Source organism: Sinocyclocheilus anshuiensis, unplaced genomic scaffold (genome assembly GCF_001515605.1).
Source record: "Sinocyclocheilus anshuiensis isolate Anshui unplaced genomic scaffold, SAMN03320099.WGS_v1.1 scaffold1885, whole genome shotgun sequence".
Lineage (NCBI taxonomy): Eukaryota > Metazoa > Chordata > Actinopteri > Cypriniformes > Cyprinidae > Sinocyclocheilus > Sinocyclocheilus anshuiensis.
In genome coordinates, this window is record NW_015542322.1 from 430758 (window position 1) to 458431 (window position 27674).

The 27674-nt window shown below is 41.1% G+C and overlaps 1 protein-coding gene across 1 annotated transcript in view; it reads right to left on the reverse strand.

The window, feature by feature from the left end:
• Positions 1 to 431: 431 nt before the first annotated feature.
• Positions 432 to 27674, reverse strand: part of bahcc1b (BAH domain and coiled-coil containing 1b) — a 100697-nt gene continuing 73454 nt past the window's right edge. Inside the window, exons 12-30 of the mRNA XM_016489335.1 lie at positions 26062 to 26847; positions 20568 to 20725; positions 19949 to 20085; positions 19487 to 19594; positions 12048 to 12171; positions 10937 to 11171; positions 10635 to 10829; positions 8724 to 8888; positions 8374 to 8609; positions 8206 to 8283; positions 7182 to 7329; positions 6944 to 7061; positions 6543 to 6618; positions 3759 to 3867; positions 3429 to 3545; positions 3151 to 3300; positions 1076 to 2286; positions 741 to 977; positions 432 to 652 (exon numbers count right to left, since the gene is read on the reverse strand). Coding sequence (XP_016344821.1) covers positions 443 to 652; positions 741 to 977; positions 1076 to 2286; positions 3151 to 3300; positions 3429 to 3545; positions 3759 to 3867; positions 6543 to 6618; positions 6944 to 7061; positions 7182 to 7329; positions 8206 to 8283; positions 8374 to 8609; positions 8724 to 8888; positions 10635 to 10829; positions 10937 to 11171; positions 12048 to 12171; positions 19487 to 19594; positions 19949 to 20085; positions 20568 to 20725; positions 26062 to 26847 — 4598 coding nt within the window. The 3' untranslated portion in view covers positions 432 to 442. The remainder of the gene's footprint in view (positions 653 to 740; positions 978 to 1075; positions 2287 to 3150; positions 3301 to 3428; positions 3546 to 3758; positions 3868 to 6542; positions 6619 to 6943; positions 7062 to 7181; positions 7330 to 8205; positions 8284 to 8373; positions 8610 to 8723; positions 8889 to 10634; positions 10830 to 10936; positions 11172 to 12047; positions 12172 to 19486; positions 19595 to 19948; positions 20086 to 20567; positions 20726 to 26061; positions 26848 to 27674) is intronic.

Sequence of the window (27674 nt, forward strand, 5' to 3'; positions counted from 1 at the left end):
CTCCTCTCACGCAAACACACAAACAAACAGATCATACCACAGCTCAAAGTAACAGTGTATTTGGTCCTGCTGGGATATCAAAAAGTCCTGGGGACAACAGTTTGACGTGCTTAACCAGCCATCTTTCTGAAAGAACTTTCCACAAATCCAAAAACACAGTCAATGTTTTTCAGCTCCGATTCATGTTCATCAGTCTAAATATCCTACTGTGAACGAGTCCAGTGCCTTTTTCACTAAAAGATAAAAAAATCATTCCATGTCTGTGGAACCTTTACAGAGCGATCACCACGAGTTGTCCTCCCCACGATCCATTTAATACTATACTGTTACTCCAAGAGTAGAGATGAAAGTGGCTGCAGAAACCCATGGTTGTGGGTTACACTCACTTTCTACATCATGCTAGTTTTGTACGATTGGCCTGATTATCAGCCATTTTCTAACATTAGCAGATGATTGACTCTCCCTCAGCCGTCACCAGTTGGCCACTGGTGGGGTCGTAGGTTCCAGCCAGGTAGTAAAGATCTTGACTGTTGCTGTTCGGTTTTCTGATACGGCTCAGATGCTCATATTCAGCTCGGCTTACCACCTGGCACTTATGGGAGATGGTTTGGACGTCATTTTCATCCTCATGGGAACTTTGGTACAAGGCATGCTGTGAAGAGAGAAGAAAAATGGGTTTGGTACGCAATATCTACCTGAAATCAATCAAAACCCAACCAGACTTCTGGTGACTACTGTACCTTCCCATCCCGGTGCCTTTTTCCAAGCTTGGTCTCCTCAGGGTGGTAGAACCACTTTACTTTGACCACCATGTTGCTGGACCAGGATTCCCAAAGACTCTCAATGCGACCAATGAAGGGGAGATGGGGCCGACCAGCTGAGAGGAAAACCGCACAGTCGCCAACTTGGACGGTGTCTTTCCCCCGAACAATGGCCTTGTAGAAGAGCTTCCGGGCTTTTCCTTTCAAACCCCGTCTCTGATGACAAGAAAGTAAAGTTGAAGGGACTCTTTCAGAAACTACAACTGTTCATTTTGGACTGGAATTAAAACAGAAAAATCAGGACAGGAAATTACCTGAGTGGGGTTCCCAGACCACCTCCACAGCTGCCGTCCTGGCATGAATGAGGATGAGTTGGGTGGACCCTCTGAAGATGGCATCTTCTGTTTTTTAGGGAAGTCTTTGGAAGATTTGGACTGTACTACAGAGGAAGAGTTGTTGGCAATCTCCTTTCTCCTCTGAGGTTTTCCTGTACTACTATTGACTGCATTCTTTGAATTAGAGATAGTCATTGTTTTGGCTCTGAAAGTGAGTCGTGGTGGGGCGGTGGGAGGTTCAGGATGCTGCTGTTGTTGGAGCAATGTATGATGAGAAGAAAGGCAACCCTGAAGCAGAAGGCGTGATGCTTCTTCTTCATCCGAACTATAGGACGAGTCATTGTCAGATGAACATATGCTAGAGCTGGACAATGAGCCTGAACTAGATGCGCTGGAGGACCCTGAGGATGACGATGAAACAGAAAGACGAGACAGAAAGCGTCCAGAGGTGCGCATTGCCGCCCTTCTAGGATCTTCTTCCTCGTCTTCATCTTCATCCATATCTGAATAGGAGCTTAGGCAGTCGCTGTGGCAGTTTGGCCCATAATCTGCATATTCACTAAGCACGAGACCCTGAGGGTGCTTACGCATTTCTGAGGAACTTTTGAGAAGATGGCAACTGTTCCTTTTGGCATCTTTGACTAGAAGAACGGACTGGGAGTAGCCCATTGTTGAGGTGAGTTCTCCTATTCTTTTGGCTCCAAAGCCCTTTTCCATCCGTCCACCTCTTTGCACCTCTGGGTTTCCAAGGAGCAACAATGCTTTTCCGTTCTTAGTCTTGGGGGATGTTACCCCTTCATGGTCCAGTTTGACCAGAAATTCCTTCCTGTCTCCTGACTTTCTACCCCGTAAACCAGGGACGCCTTTGTGACTAAGAGGCAGACCTGTTGCCAACTGTTGATTTCCAAAGGAAGTACAACCATTTGCAATGCTGCTGAAAGAGTCCACCTCAAAGGAAGTGCTGAAGATACCTTTGGCTGGAGTGGCCATGGTGGAGCTAAGTAAGGGGAACATGTCTGACTCCTTTCCCCTCAGAGCTTTCTTTGTTAACCCATTAAACTGGAACAAATCCATGGAGGGTTTCCTCCTGGACATGGCAGCAACCGGCCAGCCAAGAAGAGGGGAAGCAGTTTCAGTCACGTTCTCAGATGCATAGCTCTTTGATGATGCATTGACAGATTTGGGCCTTCCTGTTGAGGGAGACAAACAAAGGTATTGCTATGGGGATGTAGGAAAACAACTGTTCCATCAATGCTCACTTATTTGCATTTTCCAAGTTCTGTTACTACCATACTTTAGCCCCTTAGAGAAAACAGATACAAACAGATATGCCTGACAGTGGAACATCTGATGACTCCATGTTGTTGTATTTTTGCAGATAACATCTGATGAGTTAAAGCTGCTGGACTGGTAGTTCAGGGCTTTAAGTTAGACTCTATAGTTAAGTGGCGTTCAACCTTGACGCCAGTTTCCCTCATCCATTTGTTCAGTCAAATACGTCTCATTCCATTAGTCAACCAAACACTGATCTCATCAATGCTGATGTGTTAATTGCACAGGGTGATTTAAAGTAATGAGCGAAAATGCTTTATTCTCTTACATTTACACAGATTATTCAACCTTACATCTGATAAGAGTTTTAGGGCTCTTGACAAACATTAAATAAATCATTTTGTGGGAATGTCAGTTCCAGGAACAGGAACCAAGAAAAGTAGTGAAGCGTGTCCTTAGGGACAAACAAGTTGAGAAACATCTACCCAGCAAGTTTCCCTGACAGTCCCTGTGATTAGTGCTTAAAACACTAAATCACAAAAACCTGTTGTGGAATCTTGTTTGATATATGTTTCTTAACGTGCCTTTGAAACAACATGTTTTATCTCTTTCATTGTAGGTTAAACGTAACACCTTAGGGATATATGTGAATTATGAGAGATTTTAATCTTAGAATGCAAAAAGCATCCGTTTAAAACGTGTAACCCAAAATAGTTTTCATCCAACCAATGTGGAATTCAGGAAACCGTAAGAATGTGGATGATGCAGCTGTCATCACGCACCTGGCTTGGCTTTCACAACATTCTTCCTGGGCTCTGCGTTAACGGAACGCTCTGAGGACACATCAGCCTGTTGAGTCATCTTCTCTTGAGTGGAGATCTTCCTTCTGCGGCAGCTAGGTGAGACCAGGTGGGCTGGTGATGGCTCTGCACCTGCAGACCATCAACAATGCCCCAGGCTTAATGACAAGCATGGAAACTTGGCACAATGTCTAGCATTGCTAAACACGAGACACTTTGTTTATACTGGAGATGAAATGTGTTTATCTGCAGAAACGTACAGTGGATTTGGTAGCCTGGCGGAAGCAGGCGAATGTTCGAAAGAGAAATCCATCCCCGGTCTCCATCGTCAAACTCTACCATGATGCAGCCCTCCTTCTGTTCTTCACCTGGACTTCCTGTGGAAGACACAAACATACAGCTCTGAACCCAAAAACATAAATAATTAGTAATGCTAAAAATATTATTATATACTTGGGACTATTTTAGATATGGATTCACAATAAGATGTTGACTTTCTAATCCTTATATATCAAGAAATAATGGAAAAAGTGTATTGCATTTGAGTGTAGATGAAGTGTGTGTGTTTGCACATGTGAGAATGATCTCACCTTTACGGACATATCCAGGATACAGACAGCGGGAACGTTCACTCCAGTAAGCGCACACTCTTGTTCCAGCCGTCAGAATTTCCACCATCTCAGGCTGCACATCTAAAACCTGAAACACATAGATGACTTTAAAAATAAACCTACATATCTCACAGACAGCCAGCTTATCAAGCTGATTTAGTTAAAAGGCACACATGAAGAACATGAGACACGTCCACTTTGCAAAAGCATAGATATCTTTGAGGCCCTCCCCTTAAGGCAATTACAACCATGGGCAAACCTTTCTCAAGAGACGCTGTTGTTTGATTTTGTTCCCATTGACACTTTCTAATACTGAACTAGAATAAAAAGAGAGCAAATGAGCAGCACTGAATGGGGTGTCTGCTTTGAAATAATGGAATAAAAGAGCAGAGAGGTGAAAAAGGCCTAAATCGATGACTTTATTGTGAGGCTGCCAGCTCCCCTCCCACTACACAGATCACATGCACTGAGGGCTCTTTCAGGCCCAGTTCAAACGGGTCTGCTGTAGATATGGCGTTTCTGATAGACAGAGCAAATGGCGAGCTAGGAACTTTTTGGCCGGGATATGCAGGTAGTGGCTGTGGAAGCAAACGACTAATAAGATGTCTTGAAAGCAGCACAGGAAAAAGGAGGTATCACTTCACTGGGGGGCTAATGCTTGTGGCTAGCAGTGTTTCCATTATACTTTTTGTAGGCTGATTCCCATGAAAAGTATAAACAATTGTAGTCTCTATCAAAACACTGCTATTTGTTTGAGTGTGCCATCTCGCTTAAACATTGCTTCAACCAATGGCATGCGTTTGGGGCAGGACCATGTGTTTATCAGACCAATGGCAGATGGGGGAATGCTTAGGCAACCTGTTTGAATACAGTCATTACATATGTAATTCACATGTGCAGAAATTACAGGATCCATAAAAAATGGTGAGTAATACAGAAGGGGAACATGGGTTTGCAATCCGATGTGAGACATTACAACTATTTGTGTATGAAAATGTGTATGGTCATACCAAAATGAAAATTCCATCATCATTTACTCACTCTCAAGTCATTCTAATCTTTCTTCTGCAGAAGATAAAAGATGATATTTTGATGAATACTGATAACCAAACAGTTTCAATTATCAATGACTTCCAGTGTATGGACTAAAAATACAATGAAAGTCAATGGAAACCAAAAATGTTTGATTAACAACATTCTTCAAAATATCTTGCGTTTTGCAGAAGAAAGATATGCATACAGGATTAAAACAATATGAGTTATGAGTTGAAGATCAGTTTCATTTTAATTTTTGGGTGGACTGCCCCTTCAAAGTCAATAGTCATCTAAAAAAAAGATTTTAGCTATTGGTAATGGATTGGGATGGACTATGAAAAGTGGGATTTACACACCAAAATTGACCAGACAAAATGAATTTGAATTACAGAAATAAATAAGGTGAATTTTGGTTTCATGTTGACTTTAAGTTTATGTAAACCTGAGCTGTGCTCATTTTGTAATTCCACACTAGATCCAGTAATGCTGATACACAAACATACACATAGGAACAATGCTGCAGGCTTATGGGCGAGTCTAATTTGTTGGAGTAGAGTGTAGCGTTCAATGTCAAAGCTTTTACTCTGCTAGCCTTCAATGAGAATATAGCGTTAGCTCTCTTGTTCTTTCTGTTTTCTCAGCTTTATCTCTCCCACAACTATGCACAATCGCATCCAACACTGACACAAATGACAACCTCCTCTCTTTGTTTTGCATTTTGTGAACAATCAAGAGCTTTTTGTGTTGCAGCGTGCGGATTGTATCAAGAAGAGATATCTTCAGATGTTTTGTGTACTGTACTGAATTTGAGAGTTGCACAGAGCATGCTCATTAATATGTCTTTGAGGGAAACTGGGGACGGGTGGGTAAAGCTTGCGATAGGCGATCCCTTGGCAGGGAGACACTTTTTCAGCCTATGATACTGAGAGAGATGAATGAGAGAAGTAACGCATGTAATGTATTCAAATGAATGCATGCCGACAAAGAGCTGTTGGTTTACGGTGTGTAATCAGCTCCCTTTTTCCCCGTCGGCTTAGATAAACTATGCGTGTAAGTGTAACCCGCAGTTCAGCCCCAAAGATGTTCCTAAATAAGAAGATAAATAAATAAAAAAGGGATAAAACATTCTCCTCTGTACGTCCTCCTGGGGGGCCACGCAGAACTAATAAGGGACAGTTATATACAGTCACAACGTGAAACTGTATATGCAGGAATCTAATGGACTGCTGGACTACATTAGAAGCAGCTAACGAAGGGTACTGCCTAAAAAAAGGCTATATTAGCGAGTTCCTTGGGTTGTCTTCTTTCTCTATCACAACCAGATGCTGAAATGTTACTTTACAGATGAATTTGATGCTCAATGAGATAAAAAAATAAGCAATAAAAGACGCACATGTGAAAGAATGCCTAAAGTTGAACCAGAGTCCTTCACACACTGATCATAGCAGTTTACATGCTTCATGGCTAGTAACTGCCTATCAGTACACACACACACACACACACACTCACACAACCCCAGATGCTATGTTCTTAACTGCTTTAGCAGAAAGTCACAGAGCTGGGCTGGATCCAGCCTTGAGCTGATGGGGCTCTTGGGGGAGAACAAGGGGTCTGTGAGAGCCTGTGAGGGTGGCCTGAAGGGCTGGTTCGACCCAAGGCCTATATGGAAAGATGGAGGAGGTCTTCAGGGGAACGAGTCCCCTGAAGAAGCTTTTTAAAGGCTCTCACCGCTTCCTGAAGCAGCTGCTCCAGAGAGTAGATCCTCTGCCTGTTTCTGCGCTCTCCTTCAACAACAACACTATAGCTGAAGAGACAGAAATAAAGAAAGATTTTTTCATTATTGGAAATTCTGAATGTAATCAACCATCCATCCATCCATCTATCTATCCCTTCATCATTCCATCCATCCATCAACCATCCATCCATTTATATATCTATTAATTCATCCACCAGTCCATCCATCCGTCCATCAGTCCATCCATCCATTGTTCAATCCATCTATGTATTTATATCTCCATCCTTCCACCCATCCATCCATCGTTCCATCTATCTATCCATCCCTCCATCTACAGTATATATCTATTTATTCATCCATCCATCTTATTGTAAATACAGGGTGGTTGTCTTACATATCAGGCAGGTCCAGTGTATGTACGTAGGCAGCATACAGTAACTCGTCCTCTTTTGAGATTAACACTTTCAGCCCATCCCTCAGGATTTCTTTGGTGAGAATGCAGTTGGGCAGGGCTGATTGTGACAAAGACAGATTAAAGTAAGAGGGCATTCTCCTTTTACCACATGCATATCCTGTCTCAACATGTATTCAGTTGCATGTAAATGTAACAGCATTATGCATGTCTATCTTACCCGGTAGTGCACTGCCCATTGGCTCTGGTTCGTCCTCCTCCTCTTCTTCTTCCTCTCCCTCTGAGAAGCTGCTGTCGTCATCTATCCGGAATCCCTCATCGGCAGCAAAGCTCTCCAGCAAACGACTAACTGCTCGCCCCTTAGCCTGCTAACAGTCACGAAACGGCATGTGAGTCCCTCTCTCACGCACACACACACACACTCACACACTCGTAATGGCCCCGGAGAGAGTGATTCAGGGCTCCAACATTCATTCAAACTCCCATCCAAATATATCATAACCTCTCTCACCTTAACAGGTCCATTCTTGTGCACAGCCCTCGGTACTTAACATTGCTCAAAAAAGCTGTCATATATTAATGTGATGGAGGTTTCGTCACTTGGGGTGATGCTGTTCGGTTTTCATTTTACAAGTGTGTCTCTAGGGTGAGGCCTAGGTGAAGAATGATGCGTGTCTTTGTTCTCTATCGTGCTCTTTGAGCGGAGCGGGAATTTTCCCCGCCCGCTGATTAGGCAGGCAAAGTCCTCTCGCATGCCTTGCTGATGACCTCACAAAGGGCCAACGGTGACAGCCTTGACGCCTATGGTGTAAATCCTTTCAAAACTATTGACTGTTTTATTTAGACAATGCATGATTCAGCCTGTGAATTAGCAGGCGGATCCCATCTTATCTTTATTGTGAGCAGATTTACGAGAGTCCCTGACAGGACAAACCAAGATTGCATAATCCTTCTCGGAGGGATGACTTTTTATGGGTGCCAAGAGGGCAAGGCAGATAGATCTAGGCCACTAGGGGGTAATTCGCTATGTGGCGCTGCAACCTCACTAGATCTCACCAACTTTCATCAGAACTCTAATAAATAAGCTCAAAAGTACCTTGCATTGCTGTTCACCAGTAAACCTTGTGTTTTGGATGCCTACTATGTGTTTTGACTAGCTTAGCCTAACCAGCAGGACTTCTAACAAAGGGACCAAGCTGGTCATCCAATTTTCATTGAAAGCAAGCATGGGAACCATTCCATACCTGCTTGTTTCGGATTCGTCTGCTCCAAGTGATGTCATCATACTGAGACGACAGTGCTTCTAACCAACAGCTTTTCCTCTGAAACAACCATAGGGAACACGTTAGCACAGTTAGACCTCCATAGAGCCTTGTTTGTAGCTGTAGTATTGCTACAAAACATAGATATACCTTTCCAAGAAGCACAGCGCTCTTCCTGGAGTTCTTTTCTCGTGGAGTAGGTGAGGTCTTCAGAACCCTAGTGTGGTCAAAGGTGTTCTCCCTTGACCCCTCTCTCCACTTGGGGCCAGTCAATCTCCTCTCCTCCTCCAGTTCTGAGTGGTTATGGTCAGCACTGACCAGGGTCGGCCTACAGGGGGTCTTCCTTCTCTTCACCTCTTCTTTAGCGATGGACACATTCATAGACCCTGAAGGGAACACAAAAAAAAACGTTAAGTGTGACAATGAAAAATTAGTGTTTGCGAACTAAGGTGATATCTGTCAATCCCTGCTGTCTAATTAAATAAGGATGTAACATTTACCGAATCCTTGTCTTTCCGTTTTGTTCTTGGCTTTCTGATTGGCCTCAAGCTTCACGATAGAGCACTGTGAAGGACGGCCGACTCCAGACAGTTGCTCTTTAGATGATAGATTCTTGATGCCCTCTGCCCCTTGCTCGCTGTCATAGATGCCGTCATCTTCCTCCTCTGTGAAAATGATAGATCGATTGAATGCATTGACATCTTGACTGGACTACGGTTCACAGCAGGCATCTGAATCGGTCATGGTGAACGCAGCCTGACGTTTTCTCGCACTGTATGATTTATTCGATATTTAGCAAAGTTCATGAAATGGGTGCCAAATGTGGCTGTGACTGTCAATGTTCACAGGAACTGTGGTGGTCAGAGAAGTCTAGTCACTGACAGGTTTGACCACCAGACCTTTGCTTCCCACAAGTGTCTGATTCCTGTTTACAGCCACACATACAGTAAATGACGATTCACAGGTTTGGAGTCACTATAAAACTATGTTCTTGAAAGAAATTGATATTTCAATTCCTAAGTATCAGCAAAAATGGCAACTGATTACATTTCTATTTCAAATGAATTCTGTTCTTTAAACATTCTAAAGAATTTTGGAACAATACACAAATTGCTGAATGAAAACACTAAGATGAAAATACAATGAACATTTTCTGAAACTAATACACTTACTTTCTGCACTGTTAACTAAAATTAAAACTTTTAAAAATATTTTTCGGTAATTGAGATGAAGCTGAAATAAAATATAAATAAAAAAAAAACTTGGCAACTAAAGTAAGTATTGAAATATATAAGTTGAAATGCTAAAATTGCTTAAAACCAGTTAAACTCTGCGGACCCGGATACGGGTCCAAAATGACGTTAAAAATGTTTATGCTTCATTTACATAGCCTTCCTTATATGGTATCAGCCCATATATGGGTTCATTTGAAAGCGCGAAAATACCAAAAAACGCCCTGAGCTTAAACTAAAATTGAAATAAGAATAAAGCTAATAAAAAGACAAAAATATAAAAACTGAAAAACTGTTAATACATACTATGATATTATATAAATAATCTTAAAATAACACTGTTTCCCCAATGCCTACAGCTTCACCAGTTTCCCCAGAGGTGATGATTTTGCTCTCTTGATATAGGTTTGTAACATGAATAGAAACAGCTATTGACACCTTATGCATTCTAGCTGTCAGTTTATTAAGATATTCAGATAAAGTTACATCTCATGCTTTCTGTGGCACTGCTTTTGAATCATTTTGTATTTTGTACTGTATTTTTGATAACTTAAATTTGAATTTCTTTCAAAAACATACAAATACCTTTGTGATTCCAAATCTTTTGACCTGTAATGTACGCACACAAAGTCATGTTCGCATGCTTGGGTGTCACAGATATGTATTGGCAGATGCCGTCTGTGGGCTATGTGTCTCGCATAGAGTGGAGATGGCATGGTGGCAGCAGTGTCAGGTGTCAACACAGTGCTGACACACTTGTCACTTACAAGGCGCTCGTCAACACTCTCGCAAGCTCGTGAAATGTGAAAAGGATAACTTTCAGCGCCATTAACAGAGCGGCGACAACACCGCCTAGCTCGACCGCAGGCGTAGCTCACATTAGCGTTCATTACCACCATGATTTCATCTCCGCTTTGTTCACTTACTGAAGTGTGTTTGCAGGCAGTGTGGGCTAAAACGTAGCGGAACTGGGGTGGTGGAGGGAGTGCATCTCTTTTTTCTCTGTAGGTGTGGCATTCTAAACACAGCATGACGCAGGCTAGCATTACGGCTTGGGTTTTGCCCAATGCATGCCTGAGGTGTCGTTCATTTTTTTTAATGGCATGACAGTCGAGCAGGGAAATAAGAGGATCCGCTGATCGTCATGGTGGGATGCATCTCTCTCGGCCCATAACTCACCTGTGTCGCTGTCAGAGGGAGAGATGCCCTTCTCGGTAGCTTCTAGCTTGCTATCGGTCACAGCTGTATTGCATAGCAGCTGCTGAGTTCGGGTTGGCAGGAGTGAGGAGCTCAGGATGGCCTTTGACCTCGCACCTCTTCTCATCATAGTCCCCTTCCCATCTGATCCCTGGTGGACTGCTGCCCCACTGCCTGCTGGGACAGATTAATTGTAAAATAATCTAAAATAATCTGAAAAAGTGATCTAAATATCAGTGCAATTAAAATACCTGTCATTTACATCTAGCATGTATTATGTTTACCTGTGTCACTGTGCTCTCCAGTTTTATTACTATATGTGTGTTCTTTTCCACTGTGCTCTCGGGACAGATGTTCTGTAATGGCGCTTGGTGTATTTTTTTCTCTGTGACACAACAAGTTCACCAGTCTCGATCCACGCTTAGCTTTGGCTTTCTGCTTCAGCTGTGAGCAAGCTTTCTGTTTAAACTTGGTGCTGAGCAGTCTTGGCCTGCCTCTTGGCCTACAGTGAGTCTTCATCTGAAACAGAGACAAAAAGAATTAAACTAAAGGCAAAATTGACTTCCATAATTACAAGGCAGCACTGTCGATGTTTCTCAACCAATCCTTCTCTGAATATTTTAATTAATCTTGTCATAACCGAATGTTTGTCTCCTTCACTAAAATTTATAGTCGAAAATCAGCATTCAAAATATATCCAACAACGGTGACATAACTGTGATTTTGGCAAACTGAATTGTGATTGGTCTCGTTTCTTCTGTTTATTTGAATAGGTTGAATGTTTTATCTGTATTTAACCATGCAAGCCAGAAAACAACTAATCAATAGACGGAAAACAGTGTTAAGCATCATGACAACAGCAAAGTTTAAGGTGGCATTTCAAAAAACAGTAAGAACTGACTTGTCAAATTCATATTTGAAAATCTGACTTGCACTAAGAAAGTTTGGCATCCAAAAACTAACCAACAACGATAAAATAATGGTGATATTGGCATACTTAATTGTGATTTGTCTCTTTCTTGCATTTATTTGAATGCCTCAATGTGATGGGTCTTTACATGTTTTTAACCATGTGAGAGAAGAGAGTCATGATATTAGCAAAGTTTAAGATGACATTTAAAAAATAGCAAGAATTCACTTGTACTATTTAATATACATTCAAAATCTACCTGACAACATTGACATACAGTAAATGTGATATTTGCACACTCAGTTGTGAATGGTCTCTTCTTGCATTTAGCTGAATGCTAAAATGTGATAAGCCTTTCTGTTTTTACATGTATTTAACCACGTGACAGAAAACCAACTAACCAACAGACAGAAAACAGCTTATAACAGCATATTTAAGATGACATTTCCAAAAACATAACACATTTTATAACACACATAACACACCTGTGTGCTACTGAGATGGTGGTAAGGGCTACTGGTCATCCTCCTCTTCTTCCTCTTCCTGTCTCCGCCTCCAGTCAAGTCCTCCGCCGTAAGCAGGCCCGGCCCCGCCCCCGCTCCAGCCAACCTGTCCATCACAACAGAGAGGTATTCATGAGGGGAGAGAAGAACGAAGGATGAAAAGGAGAGATCAGAGGCGAGTGGAGGGCTTGCCTTCCCTCTCTGTGGCTCTCTAATAACCTTCTTTTCAGGCTTTGATGAATGGAGAGGCAGGGGCCTGGTTCCCCGCTGCACGCTTGGAAAAATTGGGATCTGACGCCAAACCGAGAAATATCTGAGGGAAGTGCTGGTAAAGCAACCTCCCACTCATAATTTTGTTTGTTCTTTTTTCCTCGCTCTCCCTCGTCTCAGTCTCTCCGTCTCTGCTTACTCCTTTTCCATTCTGTGCCAATGGTTTCGGGGCTGTGAATTCCAGCATTACATTAATAAAAAAAAACCTTCTCTGTCTTATTACCATATCAATGCATCTGTTCCTGCACAAAGCAGCACAATGCACAGGCATTCAGGAGGGCAACGAGAGTGAGTGAGTGTATGTGTAGCCAACCATCTAGCAGACCTATTACACTGAAATAAGGCTCATACACTCGCTCTGAGGCAATCGGCCAGTGTGTAAGCATCAGTGTTTTTATTCCCGAGAAGCAGACAGCTACTTCAAACCCTGCCACGGGCTGCCTTAGTCGGTGCTCGGGGCGGGGGATGGCGGCGCAGACATCAGCTGCCCCGTCAGTCACCGGGATGATTGGCAGGTGAGTGTAGGAAGCCGTGTCAACGTGTGGTTGGTGAATTCCAGCCTCCCTTCTGTGTCCTAGAGACAGCTATAGTCAGTCACTCGCAAAGTGACTTCCGAATCAAGCCATGAAGACATTTTGAATTTTTCTTGCTAATCGAGGTGCCACAACACCAACTTGACCCCATGATTTCTGCAATGTTGGATGCTGGACTGTTTCCCAGCATGCACAACAGTATGCATAAATCACTTACTGCCTCATTGTTTTAAAGTTTATTACAATTTATGCAACTGCATTGTAGTGTTCCTTGACTTGCACTCAACTTAAAGTGTATCTTTACCATAATGACGTGTATGATGTTAATGGTTATATGAAAGGCTCTCAGCATACACTTGTCACAAGGTGTCATGTTCCTATTTGTCAGAAATTCTCATTTCAAATATTGCTCATGGCAACATCTCCTCATTCATTCATCATATAACTCTGCAACATAAAAGTGGATCAATTTTGCATGGTGCGTCCCAACTGGGCGGACCGTTTATTTGTGTGGCCCACTAATAGTGAAGCACTGGCCAAATTGATCGGTGCACAACCAATCTGCACTGCCCACTGGGTTGCACATGGACAATTTGTAATTTCTAATTAATATAAAAATAATCGAATCTCCCATACAACTAGCAGCTAAATAAAAAGGCTGCATGAAGATGTAGAAGATTAGTTTGGCATGCATATGCGAAGAATAAATATATCAAAACAAAAAATAAATACATGTGATATTTCAGGATTACTCATCCAATTAGAAGAAGACCTGACAGAAATGTACGATGCATATATACATGCATGAAGGCATTCGTTTAGACAGACACGCATTCACCGCACAGGCCCAGCATTGGCTGCGTTGTGTTCCACTCTTCCTTTCAGCTGTCTGAACACTGGCGGTCTGCCCTTTACTCTGGCCGGTGCTGTCAGAAAGAATCAGTGTCCCTAACACATAGACCCCAGCCCTCCTCCTCAATACAAAGAGCCCCTGCTTTATCTGGAGATGGAAGGAGGATCCCGCAGAGACAGAGAGGCACAGATACATGACCAGGACAGATGGGTGGAAAAGCACAGACCGTGGTCCAAAAACCTCAGCAGAACATAAAGTTCTGGTTTACAAACATGTTCATGTGTGTGAAAAGTCATTTCGATTTGCAGGCTGCAACTTTCTAAACTAATATAATAGTTCATAATGCTCACCAAAGTTGCCAAATACACATCTGCAAAGGTTGAGCAGACTCATCATGAGTTTGTTTTCATGTATTTGTGCTGTAGGTGAGATAAAACACTATCTAATTACCTGTGAAAAAATATTATAGTATTATATATATAATACATTTAAAGTAATTAGTATTATAAACATGATATATTTTAATATAGATAAATTTAAATAAATAAATTTGTGTAATGCTCACCAAGCATTTACCTTAATCAAAAATACAGTAAAAAATATTACTGTGAAATATGAATACAATTTAAAATATCTGAATATATTTCAAAATGTACTTTATTACTGTGATGGCAATATTTTCCAACGGTTTAATTTTTTAATTACTCCAGTCTTCAGTGTCACATGATCCTTCAGAAATATTTCTAATATGCTGATTTGGTGCTCAAGCAACATTTCTTATTCTCATCAAACATCAAAATTGTTTAGAAACAGTGACAATTTTTTTCAGGATTCTTTGATGAATAGAATGCTTAAAAGAGCAACATTTATTGTTAATAAACATTTTTGTAACAACATAAAAGTCTTCACTGTCACTTGATCAATTTAATGAGTCAGTGCTCAACATGTTTGAATGGTATTAAATTAATTAAATATCTATATTTATAAATAAATATGTAATTTGCTTGTGTAAATAAAAGTCATTATGGAAATTAGTATTACTCTGGACAAATGCAACTTAGTCAGCGTAAACAAAACCAGAAAAGCAAGAAGAACACCCAAACTATACTATAGAGAGAGAAATGACTCAAGACCAAAGTGGACACAAATGAGAACAACTGATGTAGTGAAGTGAAAGAAAGAAGAGAAAGAGAGAGAGAGCAATCCAGCGGGAGTCACTCGACTGACCGGAGCTGGATCAATGGACACTAACCTCTATCGACCCGCCACCACATGCAACATGAACATGCCCGTCTACGCCCCATTCTCCACATCTGCATTCAATAAATTCATCCAAACACATCATATTATCAATCACAATCCCTATTCCAAATGCCCCTTCAAAACACACCTGGAGATTAATTATTGTTTTTTTGGAAGACCAAGCACAACAAAACTGAGTGGAACTGTAGGAAATATCTTAAAGAACAAAAGCATTACCAAGAGTAAACTGTTCAGCTCTGAACAGAGTAAAGAGATTGTTGAGTGCACTTCCCTTTCTCCTCCTTGTGGCACAAGTGTATCTATCTACAGATCCTCAACTACGGCCTTATAAAGTCGTTAAGGGCCCTAATAAAGGCCCTGTTTTTGTCAAAACAGAGAATAAAGCTTTGGTCTGTAGCAGGGAGGTATTTTCTCCCTGACCGTGTGCATCTCTGATTCACTTCTACTGCATTTAAATGCCAGAGTCTGTAAAACCCCCAAGGCCCGGGAGACCAGGTAACCGTGGAAACCTGATTAGTAACCCGACACCAGGTCCGAGGCAGGGTTTGGTGTGCGGTTGCTTCGGCTTGATGAGGACTGTGGCATGGGCGTCTATTAAAGACAGCCCCCCGCCCTCCTCTCCGCTCTGCCTGTCGCCACCCAAAGGCGACCTTCTGACCTCCTGACCCCGAAAGGCTCCTCTAGTCCTTGTGTCAACTCCATGTCACGTGTGTGTGTGTGTGTGTGCATATGTGTATGTGTACTTGAGCGAGTATGCTGGTAGGAGAATTCACAGTCCTCTAATTACAAACCCCTTCCCCTCAGAGAGGTCAGGATTACACAGTAATGCTATTCAGGGAAAGGCATTGATTAGCAAGACACAATCATCAAGAAGAGAGAGAGAAAAGAGAAGAGGAAGACAGCCAAAGAGAGCAGGAGAAAACGGTAATGTGTGTGTGCGTGTTCCTGCCATGGTCTCCTTCACAGTCCAATAATCATATTCTAGGAACTGAAAAAGATGCTGTATGTTGCTATTATTTACCATCGAAACCCTCAATCATTCCGGCAAATGAATATATATGTGCATAAATCCCAGAAACCGTTTGACAACCACAAAGTGACCAAATATGTTTTATTTTGGTCTAACCCAAAACACTTGGGTAAAATGTGTACTTTTGCTATTTTTCACCTCCTTAAAATAAATGTCACTTGGTTTTATATTGTGTTAGCTAATGCAATAATATTTACACAATGTCCTAATATATTTTGTGGCTAAAGTATAATACCATTTCAAATTATGATTTTTAAAAAAGTATCTTATGCTCAACAAGGCTGCATTTATTTGATGAAAAATACAGTACAATACAGCAATATTGTGACATATTATTGCAACTTAAAATAACTGATTTATATTTTAATATATTGTAGAATGTAATTTATTCCTACCTCATTACTCCAGTCTTCAGTGTCACATGATCCTTCAGAAATCATTCTAATAAGCTGATTTGGTGCTTAAGAAACATTTCCTGCCTGTTGTGCTGCTTAACATTTACATTACATTTCAGGATTCTTGGATTATTAATACTGCATTTGATGAAGAACCTACATACTGACCATTAAAATATTCTATAATTTTGCAAAAAAAAAATTATAATCTTTTGTCTAATTTGAGTTAAAATATGAAAAATCTTTGAACAAGATAAATTTGCCTGAGAAGCAACACTGCTTAAGATATGTGACTTGTTTTTCAGTGAATGTATCTTTAATGTAAGTGTATTTTGTCTGCACTAACACTCAATTCAAAAAGTTTAATAACTCTGCAGTACAGCCAGAAAAACACACTTATATTCAAGATAGAATCTATGAAAACAAGTCTTAGTATCTTCACCAGGGTTGCATCTTAAGTAAATTTGTTTTTGCATTTTGTATTTGTTTTTTAAATAATTTTTAGATATTTTTTCCTGAAAAAAAATCAAAGTCAAACAAGTCTACTCCCTTGGCCTCTTGAGACATTAAAGTATTCATTTAAAAAAAACAAGCATATTCAGACACAGAGTTAGGTGTGGTCCAGTCTAAAATCTGCAGACTGTGCAGGTCTCCAACCCATGCTACTAGGATGCACTGGGGCAAAAGGCCCAGCGTGCACACGCACACATCATATGACAAGCCCGTTCCTCATGCTCAGATGGAATTTGATCCTCGTGGCAATGCCACAAGGACCCGTCAACACCCTTAACCTTGTCTAATGACCTTTGACCTCAAACAGATTTGGCCCGACACCGAAAGATGTTACACTTTTTAGTACACAAATGCATGAGGGGAATGAGAGACTGAAAAACCTCCCACATACCCAACACATAACCTCAAATCCAATAATGCTGACAAACACTACAATAAATGTTACTGTTCAATTGCTCAACAATTCATGCTGTCTACCATCAAACTGACGTAAACCATGATGAGAAAGTCAAACCTCGGCTTCTCTCTGCCATTCCCTAAAGGGACTCTAAAAAAGGCTTTTTACGACTCGGATAAATTTTAGTGGCGGGAAGTTGTCATTTGTTTTATTTGGCAGGGGAGCTTTATTAACGACAAGGATAAATGTGCGCTGGGTATAGCATGTGTAATTAAGCTCTGGCTCCTGCTTTTCATTAGCACGCTGCTAATCAACCAGGCTAGTAATAAAATGGGAGTTTTGTTAATCAGGTATAGGGTAAACTTGATTTGACCGAGTTTATCAAAATGTCTAAGGCCTGGCGTAAACAGAGGTGTATCTCAGTGGAAAACGCTCATCCATCAGAGTGATAACTTAAAGCCCTGACTTGGTGCAGGCAATTGGTCTCTGCGCTTTATCAAATTAATATCGCAGACGCGTCATGGGTTAGAAGGGAGTCGCAACACTTGTAGATAATCAATGGAAGTTGTAAATATGATTAATGACGGCTCTTTGCACTGATTAAGTACTTCGTCTGCCTTGTATGAACTGATAGGAGCCTTCTAGACTTGTTTACATACACACTCATAATACGTGGTAGCGTCGGATTGCACATGCACGTACAAAATGAGTTCACAAACATAATCTGTAAAAACATCTCCTATCTAGACTGTTATTAATGCATGTGAAGCATTTGGCGACAGGTAAGGAATTGTTTCCTGAGCTAGGCTTAATACTGGTCGCAGTAAAGTGCTAATTTAATCCCAACTCTCTCGCTCTATAAACTGTGGAAGAACATTTTCATTATTACCATAAAAGAGCAATAGAACAATAACACTTTATTTACTGCTCTGCAGGATTATATGATTTTAAACGTACACACACAATTATACATCTATACTTGTGAGAACCTCCTATATACTTATACAGCACTTACATGAGGCTAATTATAACTAGATTTTTGTTAACTAGTCGCATTGAAAGTAGTGACAGATTTTTTCTTCTGTATCGTGATATATTTAACAGGTTATCAAAAAAGTAAAAAAATGCAATTATTTATATATATATATATATATATATATAGAGAGAGAGAGAGAGAGAGAGAGAGAGCTGGGTAGATTACTTACGAATTGTAGTCCATTACTGATTCCAAATTACGTGACAAAAATTGTATTTAGTAACGTAATCCATTACATTACACATTTTAGGTAATATAATCAGAGTACTTTTTTATTACTTTTTACATAACTCGTTTATCACATTGATTTAAATAGGATAATACTGTAGTAATGATATTAAAATGCAAAGAAAATATATTCCATCTGTTGTTCTTAACACCATAAAGTGAATTAAGCATTACATTACGTCAAGGTTTCCCAAACTGGGATTTGTGAAGGAACTGCAGGGGGTTTGTGAGTTTAATGAAAAGCTAATAATTAATTAAGTCATAAAAATTTAAAATTACAAATAAATCATTTTAAAATAACTTCAATCAAAATAAAACACTTACTAAAAAAATGAAATATTTGTTTACCTGCATTTCATGCAGGCATTTTAGAAAGGAAAATTTAAAAAATGAAAAATAATTAGGGAGACTCAACTAATTATGAATAATTTATTGCTATTGTGTAAATATATGTAATCAAGTAATCAATAAAAAAGTAACTGTAGTCTGATTATGAGTATTTTAAAATGTAATTTAATCTAATTACAAGTACTTCATTTTCGGAATCTTGATTATGCAATCCTCATTACATGTAATCAGTTACTACCCAGCTCTGTATATACTGTATATTATATGCAGCTGCTAAGGTGTATATATCCTGTTGTCAACCCTATAGATATGGCCCTAGATATGTCACTTATAAAATTTTTTTTTTATCAATTTGCTAGGGTAAAATTGTGAGTCTGAGTAAGTTCTTAGAAATACAACAGCATAGTTAGAGGTATCATTAAATTTAATTACAACAAAATCATGAACCTTTATTCTATCAAGGAAAGTCAGTTGTACTGAATTTCAGGAATTTGGCCTTCAAAAACACGTAGAAACTGTAAGTACAGTGAAATTAGTATAAAAGGAAACACTCACTTGACTTTTTTAGGGGCATCTGTGGGGATAGGGGGTGCCGACGTGGACTTGCGCTTCCTTGGCCTTCCGGGGCCTCGACGAGCCGGACTGCGTGAGGTCTCTTCTTTCCTGTAAACACACAAACACGCGCACACACACAGCCTGTCAATCACTCTAATTCACATTAACGATGCTGAATGGAACGAAACACTAAGCCATCCTAATTGTGAGAGTGGACTAGAGGAAAGACTTAAGCACAGCTCAGGCTTATGCAAAGAGGGCTCAGCACACACTTGGTGGTCTCAGCAGAGCGTTGCAAGGGGACAGAGAAAGAGCTGGAGAGAGACTGTGAGAGTGTGTGCTGGAGGATCGAAGAGAGTTCGATCTCCCCGCGCATGTGTGTAAATGGGTTTTGAAAGGTGTGCGGAAAGCATTTATATGTGGAGGGTGTGTATTCGTGAAAGTGGTCTGTGGTTTGCTCACTGGTGGTCATGTTTTCTCTGAAGTTTGGCCAGCTCCCTCTGTTTTTCCTTGTAACGCCGCTGCAGTTCTGCCAGCCGCACACGCATCGCTAGCTCCTCCCGGTCCAGCGTTTCCATGGTACCCTTAACAGGACACACCTACACATGGAACGAATAATCTCCAGTGAGTTTATAGTTTCTAAATGACAGTCAACATTGTGCCGCTTTGTATGATCATCTTTCTTCCTCAGAACACAAATGGAGATATTTTGAATAATATTCACAATACTCTTTTCCATACAGTGAAAGGATACAATGATTGATCCTTCAAAATTTATCTTTAAAATTGGTCCATGCAACTCATACGTTATATTTCAAGTCTTATGAAACCAAACCATTTGTATAAGAAACAAGTCGATATTTGAAAATAATCAAATTACGATTTTTCTGATAAAAATTGCAATTTTTTATGTTGGCAGAAAAAAGCAGGGAGCCTTTAAAGCTTTTCTTTTGTTGAAAACAGCTGGTTTATGAGTCGCATTTTAAGTATGGGAAAATTGTTGCCACGTGTTGTGCTCTGTAAATAAATGAGAAAATTAAAAATACATAAATGTTAATAAATAAACACGAGTTACGTGTACCGGTTCGGGACGTGGCGTCCACTTGCACTTCCTGCGCAGATTGAGGATTCTGCGAAGGGGTGGAGTTGAGTCTACTGGTATGGGTGGGACCAGTTCCAAGGCCCGGGCGGCAGCTAGGGTCGCCAAACTTTGGAGGTCAAAGGTCAACATGTCGTCTTCTGCAGAGAACGGGGAGAAATAAAGGAATTGAAGGAAAAATCACATCATCTGATTTTACAATGACAGAGAAGAAGATTATACAGGGAGACATCCATCTAGGATGGGATGTCCGATCCTGTTTCTAGAAGGGCAACTTCCTGCAGAGCCTAGCTCCAACCTGGAAGCTTTGAATAATTCTGAAGACCTTGATTAACTGGTTCAGATGTATTTAATGAGATTTGGAGCAAATTTGAAGTTAATTTGAAGCCAAAGTTCAAAACCCAAAGCTCAATTATTCAAGGGATATTTCACCCAAAAATGAAAATTCTGTCATCTACTCACCTTCATGTCATTCCAAACCTGTATGATTTTCTTTCTTCTGTGTAACACAAAAGATGTTTTGAAAAATGTTGGTAACCACACCGTTTTAGTTACACAGAAGAAAGTCAGTTATGCGGGTGAGTAAACAATGACAGAATGTGCACTTTTGCATGAACTATCAATTGACCAATTGATCATTGTTGTCTGAGATGCATTAGGATATGGTCACATGTTTGTTTGTTTTTTTTACCCTTTTCAAATGTGGTTTAAGGGATAGACCTAGTGCTGGGCGGTTTACCGGTTCATACCGAATATCGGTGTTTATTTTTGTTATGATATGAATTTTTAAAATACCGCAATACCGGTGTATGTCACTTAAACAACGTTCGGAACGCGACACTGTTTGAAAGGGGATGTTAATATCAGGTGTAAACAGAGGCCTCTGTCTCCCCGTGTATATTCAAAAGTGACCTAGCAAAACAGACATCCAGCCTGTACCAGAAGATGCAAGCGAAAAAACCTGTAAAGAAGCAAAAATAAAAAGAGAGTCGAAGAGAGAGAGGGAAAGAGGAAAGCCTCAAACGGTACAAAGCCGTCTCTAAGCACGCCGCTGTTTCCTGACAGCACTTTGTGCTTTCAGAGGCTGAATGAGCAATGATGATAGCTATTAACCAGAGAGCTTATCTCTGTACATGAGGCTTAGATGCCAGGAGCTATGTTACAGAGAGAAAGAGAGAGAGGGAGAGAGAGAGAGAGAGAGAGAGAGAGAGAGATGAAGAAGGGCGAATTCTCAACATTTATTACTGTCATTAGGGCAGGCCACATGCTCAGTCGCCACTCAGCCAATGAGGCTTGAATATTCATGACAGCCAAAGCTGGCCTGGGGATACTGAGAAGACTGCATGAGTGTGTATGTGTGAGCGGCTGTGTCTGTGTTAGCGGGTGTCCACGGCTCACTATTTTGTTGCGTCACGGCAAGGCAGGGGCACAGTATGGGATCGGCGAGGAGAGACACTGAATAAGGGGGGAAAGAGGGAGGGAGGGGAGACAGGCAATAAGAAGTAAAGTGTTTATTGAGCTATCTATTTATTCGCAAACATCCCCTCATTACTAACATGGAAAGAATCCAATTTTCTCCTCCGAGGGGAAATGCAGACCTGCGCACAGAGGGCAGAGAGCAGAGAGCAGAGAGCAGAGAGCAGAGAGCAGGAGGAGATCAAAACCGAACGAGAGGACAGGAGAAGTCGGGGGAGAAAACTGTAAATCTCACAAAAACTGTCAGAGAACATTTTATCAAAAAAAATAAAAAAGAAAGAAAATAAAAAAATGCATTTAGCATTAAAAAAATAAATAAAGCCTATTTTTAAGATCATTAGGTCAGGTGTCTTGAAACACGTTTTTTAAAAGCTGAAATTATTTTAACATGTGGTACATTTAAGCCACAAAATGTTGAAATCACAACAAGATGATGCAACAAAGAAATCTGTCTAGCATGTTTACAAAGAAAGGCCCATTAAAAACAATTTTCATGACAATTAAGCACATTTTCCTACAAATTCTCTGTATCACAATGTTTCACACTTCATGTTTTTCCCATTATTCTCAATGGTGATTCTAATTATAACCAGTGATATATGGTAATGATAAATAATTGTAATTATCAGGGTAGCCTTTCAGCATTACAATAATGAGAACTGATGGAAAATGTTTTTAATTTTCATGAAAATAAGGTAAAATGTAACAAATGTTTTTAAAATGGTCCTAAAAACAAGCTTAATTTTATAAATGAAATTGAGACTAAATAAATAATATATTTTTTTTAAAATAAATTAAAACAATAATACATTTCTTCTTTTTTTCTTTTCTTTTTGTTTTTGGGCTGTAATGTGACCTGGACAAATTCATGACAAATTCTGTGAGATTCACCTAAAATCAGAGGAAGAGGAGGGAGAAATTTGAAAGACAAGTTGTACAGGCTTTAAAAGAATTATAGCCACATGAAGGAAATCTCTCAGCTGAAACGGAAAGTGAGAGAGACAAGTGAACCGAAAGAAAAAAGAAAGAAAGACAAGATGAGGAAGACTGGATTATGGTGGTCTGGGAGGGTCTTTGGTTTCCCACCTAGCTGAAATCATCGTGCCACTTTTAGCCCTGTGGTGGTCTTTTTGAAATCGATGCCCATTGGCCTGCCTTAACAAGGCCGGTGGGGGCCGGAGCCACGGAACAGCACATGGATAGAGTGATAGCATGAAAGCAAGACGTTCAAGTGGGATGGAAAATCTGATGCCCAAAAAAGAAATGAAAACGAGAGAGGGAAGGAGAGAAGACAGATAACGCTCTCTGAGAGCATTTAGCCTAGAGATCTGTGGAAAAAAAGAGCGGGAACGCTGTGGTATCACTGACCAATCAATAACAACTACCAACAATACTTCAAAGAACCTCTCAAAATCAATATAATTTTATCACACGTTATTTGTCTGCACTTCACAATGCCCATAACACCGCAAGGAATATTAGCAGAACGCCTGAGAGGTCCGCCAGAGATAAGAATGCTTGAAATCAAATCTGTAAATCACTGAAGAGTAAACCCAATCGCATATGAAATCTTCAGCCGGCGAGAGACCGGGTCCTGACAGCCCGCGCAGCCGCCTCACCTCCAGTTCTTTAATAATTCAGTGGCGGGTGTGTTTATTGATGATTTCTTCCCCACTGCAAAAAGCTTCATCATATTCTCTTGCTAGTCCCTTTAGTGCAGCTTGCTTAGACAAGAATTACACAGCAGATTACATCCCTATTTTAATATGGGTGGAAAACACACACACAAACAGCGAAAACGACACACATCACCAAATGTGGTTAGATTTTTTTTTCCCTGCGTGGTTTGAGCGTTGGGGATTTCTCAGCTGCTAGAGGATGCTGGCGTAAATAAAAACATCCTTTGGCAGGGAGACCCTAAACGGTCCCTGGAAAAGCAACAAGCACTCACAACAATGGGGCCTAATTAGCCGACAAAAACGCTGTCGTCCTCAGAGGAAAAAGATCAGCTGTTTTTACTATTTCATCAACTTCGCACTGAGGGACTCAGAAAGCTGTGGGAAAGCGCCGAGGCTTTTTTCCATCTAAAATGAGGCTTATAAAAGGGATCAAACAGGTTTGAGGAGCAGGGGCAGGGGACCCATCCCTCAGGATGAGTGAGTGGACACAGTCCAATCCGGCGGACCCGGGGGGAACTAGCTATCATTAGAGCTGCCTTTTAAGACAGGCTAAAGCCCTTTAAAAACACGGCCCCCTCCTCACCGCTCCGTCTTAGTCTCTCCCACAGGAAGTGCTGAACCCCAAAAGACCAGGGAGCATTTGATCTGTAGGCAGGAAAAGAAGGCAAGAGTGCGAGCTTGTGCGCAGTCGAGTGAGCGAGTGTGTGTGTTCCTATGAAAGTGGAAAGCTGGACGGTCAGCTGAGAGTTAGCATTTGTGTGTATTTCGGTGTGTCTCTGCACATATTGTCGGGATGGTGGTATGGGGGGAGGCGTTGTTATCTTTCCTTCACACAAAGCCTGGAGATCTGGCTGGGCTGAAAAAACCCTATTTTTTGCACCTTTTTTTGTGCGGAGAGAAAAAAAACTAAATGAAAGCCTCCATCGTGGTCTTCCCCTGCCGCCTGTATTACAGCGCTACAAGACCGCTCATGCAAATCACTGATGAGGAATTAAATCATGTGTGTGATTGGGTGTGCTTTCTATTGTGATAAGAAAGAACAGAACGGCTGTTTCTCTGTCTTTTTAACCACCTTTTGTAAACCTGTTGGTGCTGGACAGTCTTCTGAAATCGTTGGAGTTGATGTGGTGTTGGTGTACATTGGGAAGGATGTAAGGAAATGAGATCGGGGTGTGAATAATTAAGGCCAAAGGGAGCCACAACAAAAGATTGGGAGGGTTTTAAAAGTACTTGTAAGCACATACTTAAAAAGTCTTTTTAGGTGGAAATATATTTCAAATATATTTATTTCAGTAAAATATATTTCAGAACATTTCACAAATTTCACAAAAGTTAGCACGCAAAGTGTTAAACCAACTATCTTAGCATAGAACTAATTGGATAAAGTCAGCTTGAAATTAAAATTCAGCAGATCTACTTTCTAAATGCTTGTTAGTGATCTTATCATGAATGATTCATCAGTGCATGTTTATTTTTGCGTACGTGGAATTTTGAATCAAAATTTCATAACTCGATCTTCTGGGGATACAACAGTCTTCTCTGACCTTTTCTTACAATCCACTGCAAACTCACATTCATCTGAATCCATCCGATGTGGACACAACTAAGTGCCCATCATCCTAAATTTTTTTATTCTTTTTTGATAATCCATTTCAATTGGATGTAAATCACAATATGTAAGAAAAGATATGTTGCTAATTTAGTTCCATTGCGATGTAAATTTCTTTTGATTAGCTAGAACATAATATTGCAATGGCACGCTATGTTTTAGGTATTACAAACAGCTTCCACATGCATAAGATCTGGCACAACAGCAGTAAATAGATGCTCACAAACAGAAATCGTTTGCCTGAGGAGGTAACTGTAGCAACAACTGACCATTTAAGCACTTTTTGTTCATTTCTAAAATAATTTTTGGGGAATCATCTTGTGCAACTCAGATTGTCTTTTGGCACCTCAAGCACTTTGTGTCCTTTTCAGATAATTATTGGATGAAAAACATTCAAACGCATAAACACTGACATTATCACTTTATAAATGATTTTCATAAAACTGATTTGTTTAAAAGTCTTTTTAAGTAAAAGTTAATTTAAATATCTGGCTAACTGTGCTGGGGCAACACAAGCCATTTGGGCAAGATTAACCTTAATATTGCTAGCCAAATATGTCTTATTCCAATTCTTTTACAAAAGCAGACATCCCCTGAAAGCCATTGAAAACTCTGCACACAGAATGAAAACAGAGTAAGAATTTGCCTTTGAAAACCTTGATCAGCTGGTAATGTGAATATTGGGGGGGCACATGTGTATGTTCATCCTTACCTCTGTTCTCTTCAGTGTTGTTCCTCTGCTGTTGGGATCGCTCCAGCTCTGCCAGTTCACTCAGTAACTCTATACCATAATTTGGGGCCACTGCGTTCCCAGACACAGGTGCAGGGGCCGCCATACGGGCATCTTGAGTGGCACACAGCGCTGCTGCGATAAGGAGCTCCAAGCTCCAAATGCAGCTCCCAGGGTACTGATTCCCCAGGGCAGAGGGCACGGAGCAGGGGGAGAAAGGCGGCGAGGGTGAGTCAGTGGGTGGCGTGCACTCATCCTCAGCGGTCCTCTCTGGATCCTTCTCGGCAAGTTCCACAGACTGACAATCCTGGGTGGAAGTCACAGCTGGGTCTCGTAGCTCCTTAACCTGCTCCTTGTTGTCTTCAGCTGGTGCTGGACTCTCTATTCCACTTGCCTGGCTGTTGGGGATCATAGTCGCTCTGTCCGGATGGGGGTCTGCTATGGTAGAGTCAGTAACGGGGCAAAGAGAAGTTTGTGAGAGAGTGGCATCCACCTGTCCTTCATCCACCTGTCCATCTGTTACTATAACTCCTCCCTCCTCCTCTACATCCTCCACCTCCTGGGATGTTCTAGTAGGAGATCCCACTCCAGTGTGGCACACAGGCTCCTCCCCTTTGGGAGAAAGGGGGTGGGGCTGGGGCGCAGGTTCAGCTGGTTCCGCTTGCTCCGCCTCCAAGTCTGCATGCTCAGCCAATTGGACTTCTTGAGGGGAGGGGCCACCTTTGTAACCCATTGCGATGGCAGGGTAAGTGTAGCCAGGAGGGAGATCTATAGGAAAAAATGAGAATAAAACTGATTGAGTGTTTCCATAAACACTGATGTTGGTTTGGGCTCCTCAACCTTGTTTGAAGTCGCTCTATTACAAGCATAAAGATTTAACTGCTCCTGAAACACACTTCAGCACACAGCGAACCAGCAAGCCATTACCATTCATTTGTAATACACATCACAATATGACCTTGTCAGTTAAGGGGCACAGCCCCCTGCCGCTGAAATGCAGAGAGGGGTGATATATATGCTGTATACAGAAGCATTAGCGACAATGTGTACCATTCGCTGCGTTTATCTAGTATAACTCACACACATAATGGAGCTGGCGCCATAAAGGCTATGGCGCAGGCATGAGCGAATTTTCCATGAATATTGAATTATGTTCAAGTTGTTATGGATGCAGTGTGAGCGAGAGAGAGAGAAAGAGTGCACGGAGGAATGTTTGTGTATAAATTAGTCTTTAAGTGAGAGTGTGCATTCCTCTCGTCCGCCACGCGAGTGAAAACGATTGCATGGGAAACGTTGCTTGCATGAAAGAGCGAGAGTGTCTGTGTTTGTGTCTATATGAGATCTGCAGCATAGCCAGGTATATTGATGACAGCATGGTGTCTGGGTGTGATTGCACAGCCAGCCCTGTCACCTCAGCGCTGTATTATTGATGGTATCCATCCGCCAAATGAATGCATATCCCTCCGCCAGCCAGCACTCAAGGACCTCTGAAGGATAAGAGAGGCCCTGTCTGCTGTCTCACTGACCTCCCTACTGTTTTCTGTCTGTCTCTCTCGCACCTACACTGTACGGCAAGCCGCTCCCTACAGCGTCTA